Source organism: Felis catus, chromosome A1, assembly GCF_018350175.1.
Source record: "Felis catus isolate Fca126 chromosome A1, F.catus_Fca126_mat1.0, whole genome shotgun sequence".
In the NCBI taxonomy this organism is placed as follows: Eukaryota; Metazoa; Chordata; class Mammalia; order Carnivora; family Felidae; genus Felis; species Felis catus.
Window position 1 is genome coordinate 94,724,559 of NC_058368.1, and position 26,430 is coordinate 94,750,988.

The following is a 26,430-nucleotide window of genomic DNA, read 5'->3' on the forward strand; positions in this document are numbered from 1 at the left end:
AAATCCCCTGTCAACCTATCTACGTATGAATATGACAAAGAACAGTGACACTATTTGGGCTCTACTATAAAGTAGATTACATGATCTCTTAATTACTTCATGTATTCACATTTACATGTAAATATGTTCCTAGCGTATTTCAATTCAAACTCACAACATAAATGGAGAAATGACTGTAGTTTATATTTAACGGAGCTGAGAAAACATATTGTGGTAATTAAACTCTTTTTTTTTTTAAACAAAAGCTTTTTTTATAAATAATATAGCTGGCTTCCAAGTACTTGTACTTTAATGAAAACAACTGTATGTTGCAAGCCAAGTTTTCCTCTTAAATACTTCCTTTATATCTTATGCTTTATTTTCTCTAAATTATAGTTCCGTGTTCGGGGTTGAATTCTAAGAGAGTAATAGTGGACTGTACCCTGGAGCCACAAAAGCAGTTTGGTAATACAGGAGCCAGGTGACACCTTTTCCCCTCCAAGTGTGTAGATCCGTGGTGTGGACGGGGATCTGCAATTATTCTGTCAGTGGACAGCAGAGTAGTGACCCCGTTCATTTCCACTGGCCATAATGGAAAGCAGCCTAGATGCACACTGGTACTGACTGCTTGACCAGTTGCACTCAGGGTGGAGAAGGAAATAACCTGTACGTGACCTGCCGTAACCCACCTCAGAAGCCAAACTCTGATTGCATTCCAGGTCTATCAATTGCATGGTTAAGCCCGCATGACTTAAGTAAAGCATGTTGTACTCGCGGGGTAAATTAGGGAAGGGGGCAGGAAATGGGAGTTTATAGAATTCTTTCTGCTGGAATTAGAGCTAAATAGTTGATTCGGAATAATCCGTGTGCTTACGTTCTACCAATAATTGTGTGATTTGGGAAATTACCTTTGTTGTGTTCCTTTTTAATGGCGATCTATCAATCATATGGTGCCGCATAATTACTTAAATTCTGCTTTTAGGAGAATAATAAATTACATTTATTCAAGGCTCATTATAAGTCAGGATTTATTCTAGTTGCTGTGGTCCCTCCTCCCACTGAGTGGAGGCACTGATGCCAGCAGTGATGGCTCTAGCACTTTGAGCAGGTGCTTCCTAGTGTGACCCATCCTTCGCATGATTTTGGTCACAGCTCTGGCTTCCTGGTGCCCCTTAGTTCCAGCTTGTTTCCCAGTTCTGTTTCTTCACCATCATCCTTTTGTGTCCCTTTCTGTTTAAGTTCTCTGCAACCAAGAACTCTAACTGGTACAATGATTTTTGGCAAAAATCAATCTCTATTTGGAAATCTATCCCCCTTTTTTATTTTTTTTGGCAGCCATAGCTGTCAAAACCTTGTATTTCAGGTAACATAGTACTAGGGAATTTGAAGGATGGAAAATAGAAGTTTAAATGCTTTGAGTCGTGGTATCAGAAGGAAACAGTAATGAAAGTCTAATAATGAATTACAATTTTCAAGGAAGTATTCCTAGTTTTCAGCACACTAGAAAACTAACAGAATTTTTTTGTAGATGTTGTTGTCTGTTCACGTAATTTTTTTAAATGTTTATTTGAGAGAGAGGGAGAGAGAATCCCAAGCAGGCCTCCTGTGAGCACAGAGCCCAACACAGGGCTCGAACTCATGAACCGTGGCATCATGACCTGAGCCAAAATCAAAGAGTCCTAACACTTAACCGACCAAGCCATCCAGGTGCCCCTGTTCACATAATTTTTATTATGAAAAGATGTAATTTGTAATAGGCATGTATTCTTGATATCCTGAAAAACACCCTTTCGGTTTTCCTTTGAAGAATCCACCGTTTCCCTGCTCTTGGGGTCAGGTCTCACTGACCACCCATCTCAGAGATGGTGTATGTGACTTACGTTAATCAGCAGCAAGCACCTTGCACCTCCTTGGACACATTAATTGGTCCAGGTTGAGTAAGTACAGATCAGTATGCAGCGCCTTCAAGGTCTACTATAGCCTCACACATCACAGGGGGCCTGAGGAGGAGACCAACATCTCAGGAAGTAGAACTAAGAGAATGGAGAGAGAGAAACTGAGTCGTGGTTATATATTTTGAAGCCTAAATCCAGTTATTTCTGAAGCTATCCCTATTCCTCCACTTTTTAAAAACATTTTCTTATTTATTTATTTTGAATAAAAATAATATTCAAGAGGGAGGGAGGGAGGCAGGGAGGGAGGGAGGGAGGGAGGGAGGGAGAGAGAGAGAGAGAGAGAGAGAGAGAGAGAAAGAGAGAAAGCAAGCACACACACAAACAGGGGAGAGGCAGAGAAGGAGACACAGAATCCCAAGCAGGCTCCATGCCATCAGTGCAGAGCCCAGTGTGGGACTCGAACTCATGAACTGTGAGATGGTAACCTGAGCCAGGATCAAGAGTTGGATGCTTAACTGACTGAGCCACCCAGGCGCCCCTCCTACGCTTTTAATCCTGTGAGACAACGTTACTACCTTTTTGCTTATGCCAGTTGGGTTAGGTTTTTTGTCACTGGCAATCAAGAGTTCTAGTTCCTTTGGAATGTGAATGCTGCATCATCTTGAATTTTTTCATGATACATTGCAACAACATTTTAAGACTAACTTTTAGTTTATATCTTAATTACATACTGTTTTCATATATGAAATATTAATAAAGAAAAGCAGCTAAGACTTGAAGGTGACGTACGAATCCAGAAAGAGATGACTAGGAAAATTCAAACCTTCAATTCTGTAAGCACTTTGAAGTAGCTGCATTTTTACTTTCTATATGATTTAAATCTCTCAAACATGAATTTGGGAAATGCAAACTTAAAAAGAATAGGTAGGTCATGTAAAATGTGTATGTAAAAGAATAAAATTAAAACAAACATATTACAGACAGTTGCTGGATTATTTGCAGACATCTGATCTGTAATAAGCGTTTCCCTACATTTTATACTGTCTTGTTGCCTTATTATATAACTGTCTCTGGTTTTGACATTGTACCATTGTGATTTTCTATCAGACATCATCACGGAAAATAGGACTTCATGAAACAGAGTCATACTACTTTCAGATTTTGTACATAGATAGATATCCTAAGTAGGGATGCCTGAGTGGCTCTGTCAGTTAAGCGTCTGACTTTGGCTCGGGTCACAATTTCACAGTTCATGAGTTTGAGCCTAGCCTCAGGCTCTGCACTTACAGCGCAGAACCTGCTTCGAATCTCCCCCACTCACACATGTGCACAAAATAAATAAACATTAAAATTATCTATAAATATTGCCTTTAACTGCCCCAAACTCGTTCTAGATCCCTGTATTTTCACCCTTCACTAGTCATCTTGAGCTGAAATTGAAACTGCTTTTCTTCATTTACCTTCTTGGTTCCCACATCCTCGGGCACTGGAGTGGAGGAAGAAAAGAACTAATAAATGAAGGCATTCCCCAGGGAGGATGACCTCAAGAGCAAACCCTCAGAAGCCTGTTAGTAAGGATTCTTTTGGGTGCTAACATCCTGTTGTGAGCTAACTTACATGAAGTTAGTCACCGGGTCAGGTAGCAGCTCTGAAACACGAAGACGCAAATCTCTAACCTCAGTCATGGCAGGATTCAGGGGCTCAGGCAGTGTCATCACAGCTTTGGGTCTGCATCCTTCAGCACTGCCTTCTTCTTGTCGGCTTTGTCTCCAGCAGGTACCGTCCATGGACGGCACGCGCCCAGATGTATATCATTCTCACAGTCCCAGATTTCAGATAAGTGTGAATGACTGTTGTTTTTCCAAGTGGCAATCAAAAATCTCTAGGGAAAAAAAAAAAAAAGGCACTGACCCTCCTTGGTCCTTGTCACCAGGATTGGGGGGAGGCCACAGGATTGATTAGTATCGCACTGAACTGGACTAGTGATATTTCCAAAAAAGCAACGATGCCAGTGAGGAAAGTACACGTGTCCTCTTCAAGAGGGCTGATCTCCTTCTCACAGCAAGCTGTTCTCTTACTTTTCCTTCACTATCTACTGTACCGTTCTTGACTTCAGTGAAGTTGCCTCCTTTTTAAAAGATGAAAATACTGCTCCTGGTAGGATTTAGTTTAGTTATGCTCAGTGTCAATTAGAGCAGAATACTTTCTTCTGATTTATGGCCGGGATCACCTGTGTTGAAGGACTGGGGATTTGGGCCGTGGAAAGTAAAGTACGTATTTTGAAGCACAGCCATGTGGCCAAGGGGTAGACAGAGTGGACCTTGGAAGCCATGTGGACCTGGGTATGACTTTTCCACTCCCCAGCTGTATGACTTGAGGCAGGTCACGTCATTCTTCAAAGCTTGATTTTTTTTTTTTAAACCTGTAAGGTAAAAATGATACCTATCTCATACAGTGAAAATATGAAAATTAGTGGTAAACTACGTAAGGCGTTTGTCGCAATGCCTAGCACATAATGGACGACCAGTAAGGGATTGCTGACACTACTCTGCCTACTGACAACACTAATAATCAACATTTGTCCACTGCCATCCCTGTTTCTAGACAGTCCCCAACTACCTAGAATCAAGAGTTCACAACGGTTCCATAGTTCAGCCCCGTTAAGGTCCACATTGAATTTTACCAGAATCTGGAAGCCTAAGTGCTGTTCATGACATTGGGTCCATGGAGATATTTTTCTTCCACATGAAGAAAATATATTTTTGTAGAACTCCTTCTTGAGTGGAGTTAGCCTCCATTTGCTGTGTCTTTAAATTGTATCCCATTGTACCTTTTATGAGGGGCAGGCAGTCCAACGAATAAGGGTCAGAATCTGTTTAATGAATGCATAAAGTATATTCACGGAGGCTTTTGACTGCTGTATAAGAACTTGTATCATGATCGTGTGGCTTGCTTTAGGGGCTGCTTAACTGGGAGGCTTGCTTTGGGGGCTGCTTAACTGGGAGGAGCTACACGTGAAATTTCAAGCTTTTTCATTTTGTCTGTGTATTCAGATGTTTAGCATTTCACTTTAAAAGTCCTGTCAAAACTTGCGGCCCTTTATAGTGGTGGGCTGGTGGACTCAGTATGAGGAAGTGTGGTTATGGTAAGCAGGCAAGGAATTCTCCTGGAGACTCTCTTATCGTTGTGAACGCGGATCTCTATGAAAGCTGCACAGATATGCCAGGATACATGTACACAGCCAAATTGCAGGTGGTCGAGTGAATCTGTTGTCCCTGGTTTTATCAATAATATACAGTGCAGATGGATATTTTTTAAGGGTTTAAATAAAATAACTTTAAATTTTTTTAAAGTTAGCTAACATACAGGGTGTACAGTGTGCTCTTGGCTTCAGGAGTAGATTCCCATGATTCAGATGGATATTTTTAAAGGCTATTTGTATTCAGAGAATTTAGAGTAATTGTACTTATGCATATTTGCAAAAGTTATTTTCCACTTTCAACTGCTTTGTTGTCAGTGAGAGAAAAATCGTGGATAAATAATCTTACACACAGAGCCATAAGGGTGACTTTCTAGTATAAAAATCTTAATAGCCAAATCTGTTAATACTCCCTATGCCTGTGCTGGTTAATGTAGGTGATTATCCCATGAGGTTAAGGTGTCAGAGTTACAAAGTTGATATTGTACTGGTTTCATTTAAGAAAGAAAGTTAAGGGCGCCTGGGTGGCTCAGTTGGTTGAGCATCCAACTCTTGGTTTCAGCTAGGTCATGATTTCACAATTCGTGAGTTCGAGCCCCGTGTCAGGCTCTGTGCTAACAGTGCAGAGCCTACTTAGGGTTCTCTTTCTCTCCCTCTCTCTTCCCCTCCCATGCTTTCTCTTTCTCTCTCAAATTAAATAAATTTAAAAAAAAGAAAGAAAGTACACTTTATTATTTATGGGTATAAATTGTGTACGGCGTGCTGTTTTCAAACATCCCTCATGGTGTTATTAGTCACAGAAATATGTATGTGTATATGAATGGCTCATTCTAGTCTAATGTAATGATTGGGGAAATAGCTAATACGGTATATTCTGAATTATGTGCCTGGGTAGCATATTATTAATTTTCAAATTTACCAAGAAGGCACTAAAAACCTAACAAATAATGGATATTGGTTTTGTGTGACAGATGATTTTCTAAATAAAGCTTAGAAGCGTTGCTATACCTGTATTCCTGTCTTTCAATATGTACATGAGTAACATCTTGATGTTGAGTGTTTTCCCTTTATAGATTGTTAGTAAATTTGTATCAGAAGTATATAATCAAGAAAGGGTAATTGTTTCTGCCAAATATCTATCTTTTTTTATCTTTTCTGCAGTAAACACTTCTGGCATTTTTTAATGTGAGGATGTCTTTCACATTTCACATAATGTGGTTTACAATGATAGGATCTTCATCATGTTCAGTTTTGGAAGAGACCATAAAGGTCATTTCATTCATTCCCCCGTCCATTTGATGGTAATGTGCTTTGTAGGTTTACTATGAAATTAACACCTTGGGTAACATTTTTTTTTTTATACTTTCTCAAATGTCCTTGACTTTTCTTGTAAACAGTTTGTTTTTTCCCTTTCTTGCCAATAAGAATTATAAGTACAGCCGAGGACAGAATTTTATTTTTATAGAAATAGAGCATCTGTGGAAGAATTCCGCTACTTTAGCTACCTTTATGAAAGTGCAGTGAAGTCTCAGTTACCATATCGGCCCCCATGGAGGTGGCCAGTTACCGTCTGAGCAGAATTCATTTCAGATATGGAAGCATGGGGAGCACGTTGCACAACCTGCCTACGTTAAGTGTGGAGCTAGAGGTAGAGGTAGACTTGAAGCCTACTAGCCCCGGTTCTCAAGTCAGTTCAGAGCCAGAGCGATAGGTGCTTTCTTTCCTCGTGGTTATCACCTGGAAGGCTTGAAACCAAAGATGTAAAGCGAGTTGCCCCACATCGTGTCCCCCTCCCCTCACAGACATAGTCTCAGTGAATTTTGGTCATTTTTTTTCCACTGCATATGTACACACCCCACACGCAGTTTTGATTAGCTCTAGAAAAACTCAAGCCTTAAGGCAAGTTATCTTCAGAAATGTCCATTGCTCCCCTTAAAGGGAAAGACTTCAATTATTAGTTACAGTTGGAGAAAGAAGAGGAAACCTAGAGGGGGCACTTTAATTGTCAAGTACAATTTGATTTCATCCTTGCTATATATTGGAGATGTGTGCTTTCCAGTAGATGTTCACCTGTGATTGCCAGTGTCTTGCCTTTACCTGATGCTATAAAGGATTCCTAATACTGTACTGACATCGGTTTGGTTGCTGTGGAAATCATTGTAATGTCATAAGCTGACACCCTGACAATACTGTAGCATTAAAGGAAGGGAATAAGAAGTTGCTGTTTGGTTTGGAGTCTATAAAGCAGATTCCTGGAAGGTCTTTGATTTATCCAAAGTTATATAGCCTGTGAATGCCAGAAGTGGGACTAGAACCTAAATTTTTGCACTCTCAATCCAATTTTCTTTCTCCCGTGCTAAACTCTACTTTTCTGAAAAGGAATATGAGGGGTGCCTGGGTGGCTCAGTCGGTCGAACATCCAATTCTTGGTTTCGGCTCGGGTCATGATCTTCGCGGTTTGTTGAGATCAAGCCCTGCATCTCGCTCTGTGATGACAGTGCCTGTTTGGGATTCTCTGCCTCTCTCTATTTCTGCCCCTCCCCTGCTTGTGCGCTCCCTCTCTTTCTTTCTCAAAAATAAATAAATACACTTAAAAAAAATAAAAGGAATATAAACTGGTTCATATAGGGAAATGTTACACTGAGGCTTAAGTTAGTGTTTCTGATCCTATACTGATTTAGGTGTTTTCTGTTCTTCTCCTCTTCTCTGTACCTTCTTCTTTGATTTTCCTTTTGAACCTGTTTCCTCTGCTGAATAGTTACATATAAATGGCAAGTATTTGTACTGCTTTGAGGAAAAAATAATGTCTAATAATGTAACCCTTTCTTATATCATAGGCAGAAGGAGAACTGGAACACAAATGTGTCTTTCCTTTTGCTCACTGGAATTTACAGAATACATGAAAATCAATTGTAATATGCAAACAAAAGCATCATGCAGTCACAGCTTATATGCTTAATAAGAATTCAGCACGATAATTAAATTGCAAAGTTTAGCATCATTGTACTTCATTTTCCCATGAATATTTGAACTTACTTATAACGGATGTCTGCGTGTGAACTTGTTATTTACTGTGGAGGTCGGAATATAGGATATTAAAGAAGACATTCAAGTAGAACTTGATTTGCCTTATGAGCTCCCAGGTTCCCACAGCAATTTTAGGCAACACATGCTGCTTTACTGGAAGAGTAACTAGAGGATAGAGTCTGATCACTCTCTACCTCCCCTGGTAAGCCTTCTGTTTGTTTTGTGAATTTAGTAGCTAAAGGTGCATGATAAAACTTACCATCTCTGTTAGATGCTGCTAAATCAGACGGTAATAAAATGGCTCCCAGGCTCCAGCAGCTCTCCTTTTTATTCCATTAAACATCGATTTCCTAGATGGTCATACATATGGTGTGTCTAAAACCTTACTCGGAAAGTGCTAAAATCCACGACGTCCATTTTAAACTCCAAGTGCAAGGGAGGAGGGAGCTTCCTCATAAGTGTACACGTTCTTCCAACAAATGCAAGAAAACAGAATTTTTGGTAGAAATTTATCATTACTTTTCTGACCATCATATGATTTGCCTGGCAATATAAAACGATTCCCTACAGTCCCTCCCATTTAATTGCTGGAGCAGAAAAGTACATTAAATCTTAATTAGCCATACTACCTATGGTAGCATCTGGTGTTATTGAGTTTTCGCCGGCATCTAGAAGCGGCACGGTAATCATTCCTTACCTGGAGGAAGATTCCACCATTCTGTTTCATTTGGTAATTTTTCTCGTCTTTCTTTCATTACATGATTTGTTGAACAAAAAGTGTATATTCAGGCACATGATTCATTACAAAGATATACACATGCATGCATACACATGTGCATACATACAGACATGTTCACAACATATATGTTGTGTGTATATATATACATGTATGTATGTATTTTATATATATGCATATGTGTGTGTTGTGTGTGTGTGTGTGTGTTCCTGTCTAAATAGTATAGCATTGTATACCTTGGTAAAACATAAAATAACAACCAAAAAATAAGGTTGTGGTGGCTTCTTTTAAAGAAACCTAAGACATGACATCAGTTTCTTGAGCACCTTCACAACACAGATGTTAGGAAAAGTTGAGGATTGTTAATATGGTTTAGACATTTTGGTTTTTCCTTTTCTTTCTGCATCCTCTCAGTTACATATTTGCTTCCTGTTATTCGCAGTGTTCCTTATTTGTCTGAAACACTTTCCATTCCACCTCCACTGCTTCTCTTCTCTCCTTTGTTAGTTTACATGCATTACTGACATGCTAGAATCTGAAAGTGAAAAGGAAATTCGGAAACAAAGCTGAATAAAATCTCATCATTCTTAATTCTGAAGATGGTTGCCTGAAATTATTAGCTCATTGCTGAATTGTCTTCAAGTCAAGCATTCAGCATATCAGCTCCTAGGTGGTTCAAAATTAGTTGATAGTCGCAGTATATGCCCGTGTATTGTGCACTATTCCTGAAGGAGATTTCCGCAGGTTGATCGTGAATTTTGGGCCAGCTGAACTTTTAAACTTGCTAATCCATTTGTTCCACTGAGTAGTCTTAGAGTTGAAATAGCAGTTTCCACTTCACTTATGTGTAGGTGAACCCATGCACACATTTATCATTGATTTCCAGCCCTGAAACTATGTAGAAGTTAGAAGAGTTTGCTCGCTTATATTTAAAGGAGGGAGACCATTTTGAGGGTGTTTTCCTGAAAATATGATTGGTGAAATAAAAATTAAAATTCATATTTACTTTATGGGAAATAAACTATCAGAAGCAAACCTCTTTTGCCGATACTTGAGTTAGATACATTCCGACCAAGACAGGTTCTTCTTCTGTCTGACTTTCCTTTGAGAAGCAGGGACACTCCGTGATGTTGGGCTGACAGGCACGAGGAAGCAATCAGCGCTCCCCCTCTTTCTTCCTCTCAAAATATTATGAATGGAAATGTTGTGTTCAGATAACTGCAACACTATGATATAGCTTTTTTCTTCCCCTATTTTAGTGAACCTTTTTAATTTTTTAAGAATTAAGGTGAGTGGGGACCCCTGGGTGGCTCAGTTGGTTGAGTGTCCAACTTTGGCTCAAGTCATCATCTCACAGTTCGTGAGTTTGAGCCCCACATGGGGCTCGCTGCTATCTGCATAGAGCCCGCTTCGGATGTTCTGCACCCCTCTCTCTCTTCCCCCCTCTCTCTCAAAAATAAATAAGCTTTTAAAAGAAAGAATTAAGGTTAGTGAACTTGAAGAGACCATCTGAAGTACTTTTTATTTTATTGAATTGAATTGAATTGAATTGAATTGGGTAGATTTCTCCGTTAATAAAATTGTTGCCTTACTATGTGCATTGCATTATATGTTAAAATCTGGAATACTTTTGGTCCTTTTACTCCTATAATGTTGAAATAATAATTTAATTTCTAGGTATTATAAATGTCTAATAGCTGTGTTTTGAATTGATATGAATTGCATTATGTTTTCTTACTAATAGTTGAGATGAATCTATATAACCAAGTCTGGGCCCACTGAAATGAGTAATCTCCAGTATAGTAGTAGGGGTAGAGATTTCTTGAACGGCTGGATTCTTCTTGTTGGTCCTTCAAGAGATTGCATAAAGATAAGACAGGTGCTCTATCTCACTCGTCAGATTTTCTGAATGAATTTCAGAACATTGCCTTATCAGAGAGGGGTGAAAATCTCTCTCTCTCTTTTTTTTTTTTTTTTTTTTTATATCGCACTCACCACCTCCGGTATTGTTTTTCATTCTTTCTTTTGGCCATTATTTAACTAGACCCTACCATGAGCCAGGCATTGTTCAAAGCTCTACCAATAAGTGACCATAATAGTTCTTCATGAAGTTGCGATTTAGTAGATACGGTATGTAAGAATGTAGATTCCAAAGTCACACTACCTTGGTTTTACTCTTGGTTGCACCTAACCATCTGTGATTGGATGGGTCACCTAACCATCTGTGTCAGGTTCCTCCCTTCTACAATGAATATCACAACTCTATATTAAATGAGATAAAGCAGAGCTTAAATGAGATAACACCGATCACACTGAAGTTAGGAAAGGGAACATCTGGGCTCCTATCTTTAACCCACAAAAGTGAGTCGACCAGCTTTATTCAATTTATAATCACTTTATTTCACTTTGGGAGCCTTTTCCCAGCTCTCCTATAATGTTGGGAGTATACTCTGTTCACCTTTCCTTGTTTATTTCAAAAGCTCCTTATTTAACGTCTCCTGGCTGGACATAGCCATACATGTAACACCCAGGACTCCCTGTTACACACACTGTGTAGTCATGGGCAGTTACTCCTTCCTTGTACATGTTGCTAATGGGGATTATTCATTTATTTATTTGAGTGAGACTGTATGGTGTCTTTTCAGTTGTGTATTATTTGTCTCTTATTGTAAGCCCTTAGAAGGGAAGAGACTATAGCAGTCTACACGGTAGGCATTTAATAATGGAAATAAGTAAAAACAATTTCCACTTTCAATAGAAGTGAGCATAAGCTTTTTCTCACCAGGCCCTTTATGTGGTTAAGAACAAACAGGGCTGTCAGAACTGTCCTATTATCTCATGCTTTAGATTCAGAGGCATACCTGTTTCTATTGAACCTTTTGTAGAAGGAGTTGCCTTTTTTTTTTCCCTTCTTAAAACGTTTACAGTTCTCACTGTATTTGTGGGATGCAGGTGCAATTTCTCCAATTGTAGCTCATTTGTTAGCTTAAACATTGGGAGTGTCTGTTTTATTGTGAGTGGTAATTTTCTGAATTTTTACTTTTGTTTTGCTTTTTTATTTTTCTGTGAGATTCTTACTCTCTTTTCACAATTATTAGCATACACACATTTGATTCCTTTCCCATAGCCATTCACCTTTTCCCGTCTTGCTCTAATGCCTTTCACAGCTATACAAGTAGATTAATAAATATTCTTCTTTCTTCTTCTAATTTTATGTGGAATGTTTCATTTTTCTTTTGTAATCTTCCTTTCTTTACAGAAACAAGAATCAACTGTAACGCTTCCTGGATAAGTACATACCAAGGCTTTGTAAACCTGGCATTTGAAATTTTTATTGTTGTTCAAGAGAAAAGGTTGTCTGAACTGACCACCAACCACATAGGCTGCCATTTTGGTGCAACAAATCTGTCAGTTAAGACAGATTTTCCAGATAGTATTTCTTGGCATAATAAAAGCAAAGCTGCAGAGTACTCTGTATGATTTTTAGTTCTAAAGAAGTAACGTGAAAGTATTGCTGTTCTTACCTTGTAGCGCAAAAGTAAGCTAGAAGAGTTAGACTTGTTATTTGTCTATTCATATTGTTAGGTTAGTGGTACTGGCTCTCATGTGGTGGTATCACTAAACTTAAACCAAATTACCTACCTCCTTGTTGAATTACCAGAAGTCAAAATCAAAACCCTGAGGAAAAAGTCAACACTAAAAATAGAATAGTAATTGGTAATAGTGACCTAAAAGGCGATAATAAGATTATGTATGTATATACACACACAAACACACGTATATACAGACATATTTGTGTGTATTTGTTTCACTTATAAATCTTTTTCTCCAGGAAGAATAATAATTCTTTGTTTACAAAGTAACTATCGACTGATTGTTGGGATGACAACAGAGGAAGATTTGAAATGCAGTCTAAGTATTATTATAGAGAACATACTCTGTACTCTGAGGACTGCCTAATAAATTAGTGTGCATCTGTTGACAGGTAATAGATCATTCTACAAACTTGTTAGTAGATATTGTTATTCATCCAGTCAAACATTCATGAATAGTCTGTCATAATCAGTGTATTCACACCCCACATCCAGTCCATCACAAATCATGTTGTCTCCACGTTCAGAATATGCATATGTTAAATGTCACTGCTCCCTACCTTTATCACTACTTCCTTCCTTTGGAACCTTTTTTCACCTTTTTAGAGACACCTTCCCTGTGCATTTTATCTAAAATAAGACCCCACTTCCCACTTCCACATTCTTCCTCTTTATCCTATTTGTTTTCCATAGCGTTTCTACTTTTTGATATTCTTTCTGTTTTTTAGCTTACATATTAGCTTTGTTTAATTGTTGGTCTTCCCATTAGAATGTGGGTACCATGAGGGTGAGGGATTTGTCCTTGTTATTAATCTGATGGTCTCCAAATGTACAACAATGCCTGGCCTACCGCAGGTATTCAGGAAAGTGAATATAGGAAGGAGTGATTGCTGCAGAGATCCAGGAACGTGGTGCTGGCCGTTTTCACCAGCATCAAGCACAGTGCCTTGACACATTTTAATTTTTAAAAATCAGAGAATGAATGAATGAATGAATGCAGAAATTAGACTTTGGTATTCCACTTTGGGAACTATTTGGGAACTATTTGTTATTGTCGTCTAAAATGGAACATACATATGCCATGTATCCTGGAAATCCCACTTCTAGGTGAATCCCAACTGAAGTACAGAGTTGATCACCAAGAGACACGAACGGTGTTGCTCATGGCAGTACTCTTCATGAGGGCCGCAATGTAGAAACTACCCAAATGCCCATGAACAGTAGAATGAATAGATTGTGGTATGGTGATACAATGAAATACTATACACCATTTACAGTATAAATACTACGGCTATATTTAACACCATGGGTAAATCACCCAACTACAACGTTGAGTGAAAGAAGCCAAAGGCAAAAGAATATGTATTCGATAATTTTACTTCTTTGAAGTTCAAATCTGTGTTGTTAGATGTCAGGATAGTATTTACCTTAGAAGGCATAGCACTGGAGGGGGACACGAAGAGAAATTTTCGGGTTCTCCAATGTTTTATACCTTAAAAATACGTTTTGTATTTAAAGACATTACCACACAACAATCCTAGCCTTAGAAGAACTAACGTAATGAAAGAGCAACAAAGCAACATTGGGCTGAGTAGAATACGTGATGTATAAAATGCTTTCAGTAAGCAGAAGCTGGAATCATTAATTTTATTGAGGTATGTGTAAAAAGATGACATTATAAGGACTTTTAATGTCTTTAATATTGCCCTTTGTTGTAAGTGCCAACGTTTATATAGTGTAAAACTTAAAAGTACTTTTCTTTTTAATTAATAGAATCCTCAAAACCAGGTAAGTTTGTGATGAATACACCAAGCACTTTTTAACAGATATTGTGCCTAAGTAAAGGCAGAACTAGAACACTTTTATATAAGAGGGAGAAATTAGATTTCCAGACTGAAAAGTTCAATTTTTAAATCTTTTAAATGACAGCACTCCAAAATGACTGTGGAAATATGTAAACACCATCACAATGCATTGTCAGCACTAAGAAAAATAAAATTTTATATCAGCAATGAATTTCACTCATGAGCCAGTGGAGTGATAAACCAAACACGGATGAGATAGCATTTGACATACCCATCAAATTGGCAAAAATGCGGAGGCCTGGTATTGCCAGATATTTATGTAGGGAAATGAGAATTCTTTATACATTTCTGGTGGCAAAGGAAATTGGTGTAGGCACTTAATTTTTTTAAATTTTTTTAGCATTTATTTATTTTTGAGAGAGAAAGTGAGCGAGAGTGAGCATGAGTGGGAGAGGGGCAGAGAGAGAGGGAGACACAGAATCCGAAGCAGGCTTCAGGCTCTGAGCTGTCAGCACAGAGCCCAAGGCGGGGCTCAAACCCATGAGCTGTGAGATCGTGATGTGAGCCAAAGTTGGACACTTAACTGACTGAGCCACCCAGGCACCCTGGTGTAGGCACTTTAAAAAGCAGTTACCTAGGAGTTTTGGAGTTGCACAAACCCTAACAGCCTGAAGTTCACACCTCTGTGTGTCAATACCAGAAAGCATTGTACATGTATAAGATGATCATTACATCTTAATAGTGACAAAGTGAAACAATGTGAACGCCTATTCTAAGCTGATAATTAAAGAGGTCTCTGTACCGTGAGATAGAACAAAGTGGAAGAATTCGACTTCTGTGTTATCTTCAGAGATAAATTTCAACAAACAGTGCTGATTTTTTTTTAAGCAAGTTGCAAAATGAAGTGTACGGTTTGGCAACAATTTTGTCAAATTTTAAAACAGAACAACAGTATTCTTTTTTTTTTTTTTTTTTTCAACGTTTTTTATTTATTTTTGGGACAGAGAGAGACAGAGCATGAACGGGGGAGGGGCAGAGAGAGAGGGAGACACAGAATGAGAAACAGGCTCCAGGCTCTGAGCCATCAGCCCAGAGCCCGACGCGGGGCTCGAACTCCCGGACTGCGAGATCGTGACCTGGCTGAAGTCGGACACTTAACCGACTGCGCCACCCAGGCGCCCCCAGTATTCTTTTTTAAATATGGTGAAAGTAGCAAGTCTGAAACACTCTCATCGCTCAGTAGTATCCCTACAGAGAATATAGTATGGTTCCTTTCTTCTGCAAGGATTTGACTAGAGATTTAGGGGAAGAAAAGTAAAGCATATAAGTTAACGTTATTTGAAATTGCAGTCAGCAGAATTTCAGTTTGTTGCCTGATATATTACCATGAGATCATGTTAAATAAAAGAATTTGGTAATTATTTAGCTTTCTGTCTTTACTCATTAGTAAGTCACATAAATTTGTTGAAATTATTTTTATGTTTATTTTTGAGAGAGACAGAGACAGAGACAGGGACAGAGTGCGAGCAGGGGCGGAGGGAGTGGGCAGAGAGAGAGGGAGACACAGAAGCCAAAGCAGGCTCCAGGCTCCCAGCTGTCTGCACATAGCCCAACGCAGGGCTTGAACTCACAAATGGAGAGATCATGACCTGAGCTGACCTCAAACACTTAACCAACTGAGCCACCCAGGCGTCCCGACTCGTGGAATTTCTAGTAAGGTCCAAATCACATATACAGACATTTTTATTTTTCAATTACTTTTTCAAATATATGCAGAATTTTAAATACATGGAATTTGAAGATCAAAAAAACTTTAATACATCTCTATTTTAAACTACATTTTGGGGGCACCTGCGTGGCTCAGTCAGTTAAGCGTCCAACTCCTGATTTGGGCTCGGATCATGATCTCACAGTTGGTGAGTTCAAGCCCTACATCGTGTTCCGCTCTGACACTGTGGAGCCAGCTTAGGATTCTCTCCCTCCCTCTCTGCCCCTCCTGGGCTTTTCCTCTCACTCTCTCTCAAAATAAGTGAAATCAGCTTTAAAAATAAATAAACTACATTTTACCCATACACTCAACAACTCACAAAATAATTATACAGTGATATTAAAGATTATATTATACAGTGATGTTTAAAACTTGAAATATACATAAGAGACAACAGTGTGGAGCAGCTAAGAGAACAGACATGGATCAGGAAGAACTGCCTTTGAATTCCAGCCCTGGCAAGTTAACTGAACTTCCTCTGGTTTTCTCACACCTTGGTAAATTGCGATACCTCCTGCTTCATTGTGTTGATTAAATGAGAATCTATGTAAACAGCTAAGGTCAGGGCCTCATACCTAGCATACTTGGTAAACCATCAGTATATTAAGTCTAACTTCTTTCTCCTGAAAAGCAGTCTGAGAAATATCATTTGGATTTCCATCCCAGCCCTCCAAAGTTGACTTGATCCATCATTTAACTCAGAGTAATGTAAACAGTACCTAGAGTGAAGCAACCATCTGTAGCAGTGGTGTGATGAGAAAATACAGTCAGAGTTCCTCTTTGAAAAACCAGAAACACTCTCTCCTATAAAGTTCTAGGAATAGAAGCAGTAATCCTCTCTCCAGGCACCCTTAACACCTTTTAATAAAGCCACACATCTAAGCCAGTGGTGGTGGCTCTGGTTGCCTGGGGCTGGAGCTTTTTGTGGGGGCACTAGAAGGGAATTGAAGGTTGGAAGTGAGGTTCCCGGGGCTCCCGGGTGGCTCAGTCGGTTGAGCGTCCAACATCAGCGCAGGTCATGATCTCACAGTTCGTGAGTTTGAGCCCCACTTCGGACTCTGTGCTGACGGCTCAGAGCCTAGAGCCTGCTTCGGATTCTGTGTCTTCCTCTCTCTCTGCCCCTCCCACACTCACGTTCTGTTCTCTCTCGCTGTCTCTCAAAAATAAATAAAACATTTAAAAAAAAAAAAGGAAAGAAATGAGGTTCCATTAAGAGATGCTGAAACACCATGCACGTGTGGGGTGAAAGCATGTTGGCTGGGGAGATGGGTAAAGGAGGGTGTCAAGGGTAGGCCAGGGTGATAGATGAAATAGAACTTCTGATCAGACAGCAAACATGCCAAGTATACACTATTTCAAGAAATTATCTTGGCATTTCATTGAAATCAGATAATGAATCAATCATATTTTATGATCCCAACCTTGTTTATTTTAAGAAAACTAACTGGATGTCTCATGGTTTGTCTTCATATGACATAAGTTAATGCAGACATTGAAGGCGATTATCAGCAAACCCATGTTAGAACTTTAATGGTTCTGGGAATTGGAGAATATAGTAAATGTATCTGTCACTTGTAACTACTTGTTTTAGGGTGTCCATAGTAAAACTTCAGCCATCTGGTTCTTTGTGGTCAATATTTTTAGAAATAAACGTAGTGGATAATATTGAATGCTCATAGAAGATTGAGTATGTTTTTGTTTTTTTGCTTTTTTTTTACGTCTCTAAACTGCACAATGACTAGGAAGGATCTTGCACAAAATAGGGATTTAATAAATATGTTAATGAATGACTGTCTATGGAGATAATATACTTTATTTATTTATTTTTATTGGTTATCTTTTATAAGCCTGCTTTCATTTAGAGAATCATTGTGTTGTAACTGTCGAGGTGCCTTAGGATATGAAAGCACAGCGTACTCTTTTTATTATGAGAAATTCAAAGACCTTCAGAAGATATTAATGACTGCCACTAAAACACTTCTTGATAATGATTCTACTAATGATGAGTCGTAAAGCTGCCAGAGTCAAACTGAGATGTGAATGCCAGCCTCCCCCCAACTAGCTGGGGGGCTTCCTCCTTCACATCGCTCTCTGAACTTTGTTTTAGTGTAATTCAAATGTGTGCTCCAGCAAAGTGACAAATTATCGCAGGACCTGGACCTTGGGTTGCCATGAAAATGGTCATTGAGTATCAAGAGTCTGTGTAAGGATACGGGTTCTGTGTTCAGAAGGTCTGTGAAGCTCCTAAAATTATCTGCTACATTTTGTGTCTATTTGCCTACCCTTATACCCTTTTTGTTTGTTTGTTTTTCTGAGAAGAGGCCTGTAGCATTTACAAGGACTATCAAGTCTGTAAATCCAGAAAGGGTAAGGACCGATGCGTTCCTCACCTCTTCAGAGATCTTTTACATTGAATAAACATTTGCCATCTCATTTCCTTGATAGGCAGCATATACATCTGGAGAAATTAAGATACCGTGTGAGTTTATTTATCAGTGTCATTTTCATTTTACATTTTGTGGCCTTTTCATAATTTACTGGTATTTCTTTTTTATGTGAATTCATATCTAATGCAAATGCAATGTCACTGAATGTGATGGATAAAATGTGAACGATGTTTTATGTAGTTTTATTATGTGTCGTCAGCATTGTCTTATAAAGATGTAAGTATATAAAGAAAGTTTACTTACATTAAAGAGAGTACCTCAGAGTATTTTAAGCACTATAGCTAGCTAGCATTGATGCATTATGGTCAAGTTCATTTCATTGAGAGGAATACAATAGAAATAATATTGAGCCAAGCCTTGTTATATCTAACTTTTATAAAATGGGGCAATTAAAAAGATGTTGGTGAGGGTTTTATTCAGTGTTTTGCTTATGTATATAGTATTTAGTTTAAATATAAATGGCTTTTGCCCTTATTCTCATCTGTTTATCTTTGATATCTTAATATTGCCTAATTATTTGTAGATGAATGAAGAGCTTTTTATTTTTTCCTTGAAGATTTCCTTTGTGAGGAAAATTTGGGTATAAATATCGGGGGATATACTGAGTGCCGTGAAGGAAAACGGTTTTTTTTTACTTCTTCCTATCAGGGTTAAAATGGAAAAGCTCCTGTTGAGGTTGCTGTCCTGTGGGAAAGGAAAAGCCTTATCATTTACAGAATTTAATATCAAGGGACAGTTGTTCTGAAGTAAGACATCCCAGACCATTACAGCACTGATACTTCTTTTCTCCAGTTAGATTAGAAGTTTAATCCTAAAAGAACACATTGTCCAAATTTTTGGATTCGGTGTTTTTGCAGACAAAAAAAGCACTTTAACGTTAAGGAAATCTTTTTTCCTTTGATATGTATTTTTAACCATGACCTATAGTTTTTGTTATTGGAAAAAGACTAGGTAGCAAACTGATCCAAAGATTTCACATTCGGGAGAAAATATGAATTTCTCCAGAAGTTTTATTTGTAATATTTCCTATTGTGTTTCTGTTAATTCAGATTATTTTACTCACTGCTCAATTGTCTGCATTACAAAGATGAGATTAAAGCTGATCACCCAGATTACGTACAGGGTGTATATGTGTACAACCTTTACATGAACCAGAAATGTTTTTTTGTGCACTTAGTGGAAACATAAGACAAATCTGATATTCTCATAGAAACAGTTTTTAGAGCATTCAGTTATATTTTTGAAGAAGACCCATATTTTCACCACAATTACTATAAACAACACAGTTAATCAGCAGTAAATTTTATCACGTTTAGCACGGAACTTTCAAAACGGGGTATAAATTAAACATACCAGCATGGAATTGTAATTTTGTTCAAGTTTATATTATCTTTTTTAGTTCCTGCACTACCAACACAAAGGTGAAAACTTTTAAATTAGGATTGTAGGATTCACAAAGATTTAGGGAGGAAGAGGTTTTAATAGAGCGTTTTAAAGATACTTTTGAGTAAACACATTGCTTAAATAGCCATGAAGAAACAATGACATATATTTTTACAAAAGACGTTTTTTATTAATTCTGAAAATAATAGATGACCATTATAGAAGATTTAGAAAATACAGAGAGTATAAAGAAGGAAAAAAATTCCCCCCAGTTCCACCACCCCTAATCAACCACTCTTAACGGTAAACTTCTTACAAATATTCCCTACTGTGTAGATTGGGGTTGTTTATAAGTTTACACAATAGAAACAGGTTTGCCTTGCATAGTTTCTGAGGATACTTACTAATGAAAACAGAACACAATTTTCTGAATAAGCTGACCCAACTTAGTAAACATAATTGACAGGTCTTTATTTGGACCTTTAGGAACAGTACATGGGCTGGCTGTAGGAGTTTCCCTGATCCAGGTTTGGCATAAATTTGGGGGAAGCAGGAAAAGTGGAGCCAAATACCTAGGAAGCAGTCTCTTATAAGACAGGGTAGAAAAAAAAAGGAGAACCCTTTAGGGCCAGTCGTGGGTGGTAGAGTAATAAAGAGCTCAAAAAACCTTACACTTAGTTTTTTATCATTGGAATGTTTTTTTTTTTTTAATGTTTATTTTTGAGAGAGAAAAAGAGACCGAACACAAGCAGGGGAGGGGCAGAGAGAGAGGGAGACACAGAATCCGAAGCAGGCTCCAGGCTCTGAGCTGTCAGCACAGAGACCCACATGGGCCTTAGTCTCATGAACCATGAGATCATGACCTGAGCCGAAGTCGGACACTTAAGTGGCCGAGTCACCCAGGTGCCCCTATCATTAGAACATTTTAAGTAGCCTTGACTGGGGCTTTGACTCCTCCCCCACATGAACCTTCTTTAGAGAGTGTTATGGACTCCCTTTATTTCCCCAAAATTCATATGTTGAAGCCCTAGCCCCTAATGCAATTGTATTTGGAGATAGGTCCTTTAAAGAGGTAATTAAGGTTAATTGAGGTCATAAGCGTGGGTTCCTGATCCAGTATGACTAGTGTCCTTTTAAGAAGAGGAAGAGAGATCGGGGATACGTGTGCACACAAGAGGCCTTGTGAAGACAAAGCAAGAAGGCGGCGACCTGCAAGCCAAGGAGAGAGGCCTCAGGAGAAACCCACCCTGCTGGTATCTGATCTTCAATTTCTTCCAGAACTGTGAAAGTAAATTTCTGTTGTTTAAGCCACCCAGTCTGTGGTATTCGGTGTGGCAGCTCTAGCAAACTAATATTTGAGAAAAACGTTTTGTGTTTGTTTTTGTTTTTTTTTAAAGGAAAAGTGTGGTAGGTAGAATAACGGCTCCCCCAAAATATCAGGTATTAATCCCTGGACCTTGTGCATATTATCTAATAAGGAAAAGCATCTCTGCAGATTTGATGAAGTTAAGGATCTTGAGATGGAGAGATTATTCTGGAGTATCTGGGTAGGCTCTAAACGTAATCACAGATTCCTTTTGAGAGGCAGAGGGAGATTTGACAGACGTACATAGGAGAAGTTGATGGGATCCCTAGGGTAGAGACTGGAGTGACATGGCCTCAAGTCAAGAAATACTGAAGGAGATTCCCAGAGGGTACAGTCCTGTGACAACTAAGGGTTTGGCCCAGTGCATCTGTTTGCAGACATGTGAGTGAATACATTTGTGTTGTTTCAGCCATCAAGTTTGTGGTCGTTTGCTACCACAGTTGTAGCACACTAAACACCATCTACCGACTAAATCTACCAAGTCCTGTTGGGCATCATCCATGCCATCTGAGGGTTTTGTATCCTACGCTGTTGGCTTTTGTTTTATGAAATAATGAACTATATTGATGATTTTTCTATCATTGAACCATCGTGTTATTCTTGTAAAAGCTCTGCTTAATTTTGGTATTTTAATTTGTTTTTTAATACCCCAGTGGATTTGATAATAATTTGATGATGGTTTCACATTTTTTTTTCTTACCGTATGAAGGAATGAAATTGATCTCTAGTTTTCCTTATTTATACTGTCTTTGTCAGGGTTTGGTCATAAGGTTATGTCAGATTTGTTTACCTATGTCGCCGGAGCCCAGATTACGCCAACTTTGAAAACCGGTCATCAAAGCTGAACCTTCCTATGATAGACATTTGGGAGCTGTTGTTGGTTATTCTTTTATATGTATATCGTTTATTTATTTTGAGAGAGAGAGAGAGAGAGAGAGAGAGAGAGAGAGAGAGAGAGAAAATCCCAAATAGGCTGTGGGCTATCAGTGCACAGCCCAGTGTGGGGCTCAATCTCATGAACTGTGAGATCATGACCTGATCTGAAATTAAGAGTCAAATGCATAACCGACCAAGCCACTCAGCACCCCTTGTTGGTTCTTAAGCAGTAGAAAGACCTCATAAAAGGGGCAGGAGTTAGATACTAAGCCATAAGAGTGCATCCAGCGTCATCTATAATTACCTATAGAGCATTATCAGGTATTATAGTATCAGGTAACAAGTCCAGGTATTGAATTTCTCAGACATACTGCACTCCATCCATGTTCTTGAGGAGTGAAGACTTACGTGCATTATGGGACATTCAGTCAGAAAGCAAACTCTAAGGCACTGGAAAATGTCCTAGTGGGTGATGAAGAGTTGACCATACTTATCTTTGCCTCGTGATCCTTTCATTCCATTCTGTTCTTGCCTGGATGAGGTAGGCATCATAGAATCATAAACTTCAGGAAAGTTAGGGGATGATAAGGAAGGATTGGTATAGATCACAGTTTCTGAGCTGATGGCCTTGGACTCTGTTGAGAGAAGGAAGAAGACGGTTATTGCTAAGGATCCACTGACCTATATGTAACCCAAGCAGTATCTGAGCACTGAAAAATAAAACGGCACACATTTGTTACTTCAGATTTTCACGTATACTCATTTATTTCATAACCCGTCTCAATCACCAAATGAACAATTAGGTTTTTGAATTTGTGGAACATCTAGTCGTTCATGTTTTTAAGCAACAAGTAATAAGAGCTTATACTTCTTGTCCCATGGGAATATGTCAAGTGTCTTGTTTTTGTGTTTTTAAAGCGACCGTCTTCTAAATAAACACCAGTCCCTTCATCTTACTGCTGAGGATATTCATGGTGATACAGTCCCTCATGTTCACACTCCCAGTCAGTCACAGACTCCTGGTAGGAGCCTGTGTTCTCCAGATCCCTTAGAAAGGCTATGAAAAAGGCTTCTGAGATTTACAGTACTAATTACTGATGTTTAACTTTGAAAAAGTATAGATACCTGCATCTCTAGACATAGAGATACGTATACACAGTACAGGTTACGTATAGATCGAAAGGTATACTGTCACTTTTTGAAAGTTACAGGATAGCTTCTGTTTTTATAAAATTGTCCTTAAATAAAAACTTTTTCTTTTTGTACTTTGAATTTAGTGAGCTATGTGTGAGGTGGCTCTCCCGGTTGTTTTGGACGTTAGGTTTCAGTTTCAGCCACTGTTCTTTGTTTAAATGGGTTGTAAGTCAAGAAGGAAGTAGAGGTTGATTTTTGGAGTCCTTTATCTTCTGAGATTTTTTTTCTTCCCAGAGGAAGAATAACTAGATAGATAAATAGATAGATGGGAGGACAGACAGACAGTTCAACCAGGAAACAAAAACAAATAAACCTGCACAGCAGGTTTGTGAGAAGATGTACCGAGTCCCTTCATACTTCGGTATGTCCTTCGGTGAGCGCACGGGTGTAGGGATGCCTAGTACACCAGCCAGCATTGCTAAGTATGTGAATATATTGCAACTAGACATGGGATCGAGGGTGGAACACTTATGAATGCTCCCTGGGGTGTTAAGGAGTTGGGGAGGACACAGAATACAATCAAGAAGAAATTGTGATGTCTTTACTGTCTAGGGATAATTGAGCTCCATTTAAGCCTGCTACTCTGTTTTCATGAAAATGTTCCCCAAGTTGAAAAGAATAAATAGTAAGGCAGTTTACGTGGATCTTAAGAAAAGTAGGTTTTGACTGTTGGAATTAAATTTTAATTAAAGTTTAATTTGGAAATCCACTTATCCTGAAATCTCTCTTGGTGAAAACATGGAAACTTGTACTATGGATTAGAATTATTAGAAAACATGGAAACTTGTAATATGGTTAACAATTATGGTTTCTGTACCTATTAGAGTATGAAACTCTTATATTCCAAAGGGTTTTACATTGACTCATTGACTCATCTAGTTAAATGGGAATGTGGTTTTAAAAGTAGAACAGAATCTCCTTGTAATTGTAAATTGACACAGTGTTTTATGAGCAAATTTAACATTCTTTTCAGAAACATGAGGTTGGACAGAAAGATAACCTTACAAGAAATTACCTCAGTTATTCATTTGGCCTTTTTGTTCATAAAAGAAACTAGAATTCAAAAGAAAACAACATTTAGACTTTCTTTTAATGTTATGGTTATTTTAATTGATTGGTGTTTGCAGACTGCTATTAAGTATACTATATAAAATATTTAATAGTATTTTGTGTTATTTTAGTTTTCTTTGTCGGTGCTTGTTATTTCTTTCAAGTTGACGTCTTTCACTGTATTTTTGCTGTCCACCTGTAAATTATATACTGAACGTCTTTACAGGAGTCAGATATATTCTATATTAAATGATTTTTTTCTTTATTAAAAAAAAACAAGAGAAAGTGTTTTGAAAGAAAGAAGAAGTGAAAACTAGGAGCTACTTTGGAAATGTCACTGTATTTCTACTTATTCACTAATGGCGAATGTAAAATAAGTTAAATTTATATACCAGGGGAAAAGGTTTTCACTACAAGATAATATGTGAAGTGAAAAATGATGAATATGGTTATTCATATTTTGTCTGAATGCCATTTATTTATTTATTTATTTATTTATTTATTTATTTATTTATTTATATTTTAGAGAGAGAGTGTGTGAGCAGGGGAAAGGGGACTGGGGCAGAGGGAGAAAGAGTAAGAATCCTAAGCAGTCTCCATGCCCAGCCCGGAGCCCAACTGGGGACTCAATCCCATGACCCTGGGATCATGACCTGAGCTGTAATCAAGAGTCAGTCTTAACCGACTGAGCCACCCAGGCTCTTGATTTCAGCTCAGGTCATGATCTGATGGTTCATGAGATCAAGCCCTACAATCAGGTTCTGTGCTGACAGCATGGAACCTGCTTGGGATCCTCTCTCTCCTTCTGTCTGCCCCTTCCCTGTTTGTACTCTCTCTCTTTCAAAATAAAAAACTTAAAGTTTTTTTTCTATATTTTCTTCCTGAAATTTTATAGTTTTATAGAGGAAAGGATAGTCTTTCAACAAGGGGTGTTGGGACAATTAGATAGCTGTATGGTCTATTCTTTATTTCATGTAATTCCCTGGTGGTACCTTTGTCTAAAATCAGCTCATCATAAATGGAAGGGTTTATTTCTGGACTCTGTTACGCTGCATTGATTTAAATGTCCATCTTTAGACCAATACCACATCATCTTGATTGCTGTAGCTTTATAGCAGGTTTTTGAAATCGCATTAAATAATTCCTTCTTCCTTTCTCAAAATTATTTTGCCTACTTTACGTTCTTTGCATTTCCATATGTATATTAAGATCAGTTTGGTAGCTTTCAGTGAAGAGATGTTATGCTTTTGTTGCTAAATTTATTGCGAAGGATTTTATTTTCTTAGAAACTCTTATGAGTTGAATTATTTTCTCAATTTCACTTTTGAATTGTTGCTGGTACACAGAGATACAATTTACACGGGCCTTGTAACCCATGACTTAATCGTTTCTCAGTTCGAGTAGTTTTTGGAGGGGGCGAATCTCTCGGGTTTTTCTACATACAAGGGTCATGTTACCTGAGAATACAAACACTTTACTTGTTTTCAAATGTGTTTGCTTTCCATTTTTCTCTCTTACGGTATTTCACATTCCAAAACTACCTGTACATTGTTGAGTAAAAGTGATGGCAGCGTCTTTATGTAGTTTGTTTGCATTTTAATCTAGTGTTTTTTCACTGCTGTCTCTGGCATTTTGTGTGACCACTTCAGTCATGACCAGAACGTGAACTTAGTTGATTTTAATAGTGCATATTAGAAAAAGAAAAGAAAAGAAAGAAACCTCTAAATGTTCAAATTTAAGTGAAGTTTTTTGATATTAACTTATACCTCAACTCTTCCATTTCCATGTTGATAGTTAATACCTTTTCTTTTTTAAGGGCTAGCATATTTCTATTTTAGCTGATGGGCTCTCCGCAGCTTCTATCAGTTTGTATGTTTGTGCATTTAATAGTACAACTAAAGCCACTATTGACTCCTCACCACTGTCAGATTTCTAGGCATTTGGGTGGAAAATAGTTTGGCATTGGTCGTGGTGGTTACTGGAGAACTGAGAATTAAAAGGCAAGGCAAATATTTTTATTCTCAAAGGAAAATTTTCGGTCCTGCTGTGTTGTTGAACACTTTGTTCTCTTGTGAACTAACCCATTTTTAGGTTTTCTGCGATGACTAGCAT

General features: G+C 38.2%; 1 protein-coding gene across 6 annotated transcripts in view; it reads left to right on the forward strand.

Moving 5' to 3' along the window:
* COMMD10 (COMM domain containing 10) overlaps positions 1-26,430 on the forward strand; it is a 217,689-nt gene that overhangs the window by 119,819 nt on the left and 71,440 nt on the right. The window contains exon 6 of one of the 6 annotated variants that reach the window (XM_045057794.1): positions 12,096-12,304. The exons of the other annotated variants lie outside the window; for them this stretch is intronic. Coding sequence (XP_044913729.1) covers positions 12,096-12,128 — 33 coding nt within the window. The 3' untranslated portion in view covers positions 12,129-12,304. Of the gene's footprint in view, positions 1-12,095; positions 12,305-26,430 lie in introns of those variants that run through there. 6 annotated transcript variants of the gene reach the window in all.